Source organism: Gossypium hirsutum, chromosome D11 (assembly GCF_007990345.1).
Source record: "Gossypium hirsutum isolate 1008001.06 chromosome D11, Gossypium_hirsutum_v2.1, whole genome shotgun sequence".
NCBI classification, from domain to species: Eukaryota; Viridiplantae; Streptophyta; class Magnoliopsida; order Malvales; family Malvaceae; genus Gossypium; species Gossypium hirsutum.
The window spans coordinates 62,160,857-62,165,099 of record NC_053447.1 but is presented as its reverse complement, the minus strand read 5'-3'; the positions used below and the strand labels follow the sequence as shown (position 1 = coordinate 62,165,099).

The 4,243-nt window shown below is 29.7% G+C and overlaps 1 protein-coding gene across 1 annotated transcript; it reads left to right on the top strand.

Annotated features, from left to right (window-relative positions):
* Positions 1–734: 734 nt before the first annotated feature.
* LOC107927217 (importin subunit alpha-1b-like) lies at positions 735–3,870 on the top strand. Its single transcript, XM_041104340.1, has 7 exons — positions 735–755; positions 2,270–2,381; positions 2,491–2,643; positions 2,746–2,749; positions 3,251–3,308; positions 3,528–3,586; positions 3,675–3,870. Exons 1-7 carry the CDS (start codon positions 735–737, stop codon positions 3,868–3,870), a joined length of 603 nt encoding a protein of 200 aa, XP_040960274.1.
* The last annotated feature ends 373 nt before the right edge of the window (positions 3,871–4,243 follow it).

Genomic DNA, 4,243 nt, shown 5'->3' with positions numbered 1-4,243 from the left:
ATTTTGGGGGTTTGGGCTAATTGTTTGGGTAATTAGGCTTAAGTGGGTATTGGGCTGTTAATTGGGCCTGTTTTGAGTGGGCCTGGCAATTTGGGCTTGTACAACATGTATATATTTAATTTTTATTAATAATTTATATGTATATTTGAATATGTATTCAAATTGCTTTTAAAAAGAAATGTTTTAAAAATAGTAAACTAAAAATGATTAACCTATTAAAATTTATTTAAACATAATTGTTGCTGCTAATTAACGCTGCTGCAAAGAATTGGATCCTACGAGTGTGTATACATACATACATACATACATACATACACATGACCACGTTATTCATGCATCGGATGTAGATTCGGTAATTTATGTACCAGTGTCCTTTTTAATAATTATGTTTAAATAAATTTTAATAGGTTAATCATTCCTTTTTTTAGAATAATAGATTAATAATTTTTAATTTACTATTTTTAGAACATTATTTTTTAAAGGTTATTTGAATACATATTCGAATATATATATAAATTATTAAAAAATATATAAAATATAATTATTTTAAATTTATAAAATATATAAAAATATATAAAATATAATTATTAAATATATATAAAATATTGATTTGGTTTAAATTTTTTAATTTTTAGAATTTTTATTATTTTATTTTTAAAAAAAATTAGTTTTGAACTCATTTAGAACAAATTTGGACAAATGATTGTTCATATTTAAAGAACGTAGACAACTATATGTCCAGGTTCATGCCAGATGTAAGTTTTATCAAGGGTAAACTGCACCAACTGTCCTTAAACTTTGTTTAAAATTATATTTCGATCACCCAACTTTCAAAAATTACATAATAGTCACTAACAGTATTAAGTTGTTATATTTTTGTCATTCGATTGTTAATTTCCATTAAAAAAGTAACATTGCACTATAAGACAAAAGGGTTAATAGCTAATTTAGTCCTTGAGCTATAGTTAAAAATCATTTTAGTATTTTTAAAATTTTCTTAATAATAATAATTGTAAAAAATAAAATAAAAGAAATGTAACATTAAATAAGACATTCGTATAAAAAACCAATTGCAACAAGAAAAAATCAAGAATTTTGCAACTAAAATTTCCACATCTAACTTTGAACTTTCAAAAAAAAAAAAAAATCAAATACTCGTTCACTTTGGTCCTACTCGTTTTTTCATTTGCTTTGTTGTTTTACGCTCTCTTCATTATCATCTTTCTTTATTTTATTTTCTTTTTTTCACTCATTTCGACGTTGGTTTTGCTCTTCCCAAATCATTAAAAATAATATAAATGTTTTATTTATAGTTGAAAGTAAAATCTCTACTTGAAATTTGAGGGAAGAAATGATGGGTTTTGAGAAGAAAAAATAGCACTTTGCATTATAAACTAAAAGAAAAGAAAATCTCAAATTTCTAAAAATTGAAACTTACCAAAGAACTTAACAATATAATAGAACATTTTGCTCTTTTTTCTTGCCCTCTTCTTTCTTAATTTTTTCTCCTTTCTTTTTTCATAATTATCAGGAAAATCTTGTAGGTAGGCAATTGATGGTAAAAGTTTTTACGATTTTTAAGAATGAAAGTGGTGTCATAAGCCTAGATTTTGTTTCTTGAAAACTCGAGGAACAATAATCTTTGAAATCCAAATCTTGCATTGAGATGAATTTTGCCAGGGCTTTGAGATAAAAAAATAAAACAAAATAAATTTTACAAAGTAATTTTTAAACATGAAGTTGCTGATGTGCTTGGAAGTGTTTATCAACGGTGGAAAACAAATGGAATTTAGTTTGAAAATTTCAAGATTCTTTTACATAATAAAAATTTCCAATTAATGTTAGTTTAATTTTTAATTTTTAATTTTAATTTTAAGACTTTTTTATATTTATACATATTTAAAATTTTTAATATATTTTTAAAAAATTACGATTTTTAATTATTTTATAGATTTTGTAATAATTTTGAGCCTAAGATTTTTTTTTTTTACAATTATTGTTAAGAAAATTTTAAAAATATCAAAATGATTTTTAACTATAGCTCAAGGACCAAATTAGCTATTAACCCTTTGAATTAAGATGCAACATTATTTTTCTAATGGAAGTTAATAGCTCAATGACAAAAATGTAACAATTTGATAACGTTAGTGATTATTATGTAACTTTTGAAAGTTAGGTGACTGAAATGTAATTTTAAATAAATTTTAGGGACTATTGGTATAATTTACCCTTTTATTAATTATTTTTATATAATTTAACATTTATTTAGTACGAGGCAGCTTGCGCCGTCACAGATATTGCTTGTAGGACATCTGAAAACACGAAGGTGGTAATTGAGAACGGGGCTGTTCCAGTATTCGTCAAGTTACTTGGTTCCCCAGGTCATAATGTTCTTGAGCTAGGATGTCACATAAATTAAGTTTTACTTAGCAAAAGCTGATATGGAATATTTTATAATCTTATGTATTCCTTCTTTCTTTTTTTTTGAAGATCAGGCTGTCCGCGCATTGGGAAATGTTGCTGGTGGTTCTCCTAAATGTCGTGACCTTGTCCTTGGCCATGGTGGTTTGCTTCCTTTGCTGGCCCAGTTGAATGAGCATGCTGAACTTTCTATGCTCAGGATTGCTACATGGACACTAAAAAGTTTTTGCTAGGGGACAAGCCCCAGCCCCCATTTGATTACGTTTGGCCCCACTTTCCCTTCATCTTTTTTTGGGGAACTGTTGTTTGTTTGACATGAATTAGCAAGGTTTTTTCATGTTCAACACTATTGCTTTACAATGCAAAATCTTTTTCATTTATCTTTGACATCTGATTAAGATGGTGGGTTGTTTGTCGAATCATGTATTAAACTATGCATTGTAAGGCACCTCCAACGTTCCTGACCAAAATAAATTTCTGGCTTTCATAGACACCCATCAACTTCGTTGATAATTCTTACTCTTCGAATAGTTGAAAATATTGTTAAGAGGAGATGATATGCAATCCCAGGTATTAGACACTTAGTTTTTTCCCTTTTCTAAATGACCTTACTAAAGTATGGAGCTTTCTTTGGCCATTTATCTTCTTATTTGCTTCTATGAATAACTAGTTTTCTCACCCCAAAACCACATTTACGGGCCCCTCTTAATTTGTAAAATGGAGTGAAGATTGTTAAAGATCATCTTTTTTCTACACAATGTATCATAGATCATCAAGCATTGCCATGGCTTTTAAACCTTCAACAATTTTTTTTTATTTTTGAAAATAGCATCAAGAAGAAAACTTATTGGACAATCTCAAATATCATAGCAGAAAATAAGGAGCAGGTATAGGTAGCAGTTGGACTTGCATCTTTTTTTGTTGTTCGTTTTTGGGCCTAGATATTTCACCTGGTAATTTTATCAATTTCTAACCTAATGTTAATGTTTACATTGACTTGTACAATGAAAAGATGTGTAATGGTATGAATTTTACAGACTGTCACTGAAGCTAATATTATTGCTCCTTTCATTCATTTGCTTTAAAATGCTGAATTTGATATTAAGAAAGAAGCTGCATGGGCCATGAGAAATGCTACATGTGGTGGGACTCATGATCAGATCAAGTATGAAAACAATTTCCTAGTAAGGGAATCATATCTTGGCAGATTATGAATGATAAACTACCTCATCTGGGCATGTCACATATTTCAGGTTCCTTGTAAGTCAAGGTTACATCAAGTCGTTGTGTGATCTTCTCAGCTTCCCTGATCCAAGGATAGTTACAGTTTGCTTCGAAGGGCTTGAAAACATTCTTGAGGCAGGAGAAACAGATGAAAATATGGACATTACTGGAGAAGTGAATCTCTATGCACAAATGGTTGAAATGCAGAGGGTCAAGAGAAGATAGAGAATATACCGTCTCATGACAACACTGAGATGCGTACAAAGGCTGTGAAAGTTCTCGAGACATATTGGTGACACCACTCAAACAAGGTGCAGGGGGTGTGAGATCTATGTTTCTTCAGGGGCAGCTAGAGGTATATGATTGATGCTTTTTTTTTCCATGCTTGTCTTCTAATGGAACCATGCATGGTAGAGAGTTTTCCAGTTATGCGCATCTGACTATTATTTGTATCTGACAATTATCTAACATGATATGACCTTGTTGTTAGGCAGAGGAGGTGCAATCCTAACTTTGATCCTCCGGAGCAAAATCAGTCACCTATGCATCAACAAGTTGATTGGATGAAGTGTAAGGAAGATATGAAGATATTATTAAT

What these genes read in the sequence shown, in the direction of transcription:
- LOC107927217 (XM_041104340.1), top strand. Translation starts at nt 735, where the DNA reads ATGTCCAGGTTCATGCCAGAT. An exon ending in TGTCCAGGTTCATGCCAGAT is followed by an intron (nt 756 to 2,269) that starts GTAAGTTTTATC and finishes ACATTTATTTAG; the next exon opens with TACGAGGCAGCTTGCGCCGT. An exon ending in TAGCAGAAAATAAGGAGCAG is followed by an intron (nt 3,309 to 3,527) that starts GTATAGGTAGCA and finishes TTTGATATTAAG; the next exon opens with AAAGAAGCTGCATGGGCCAT.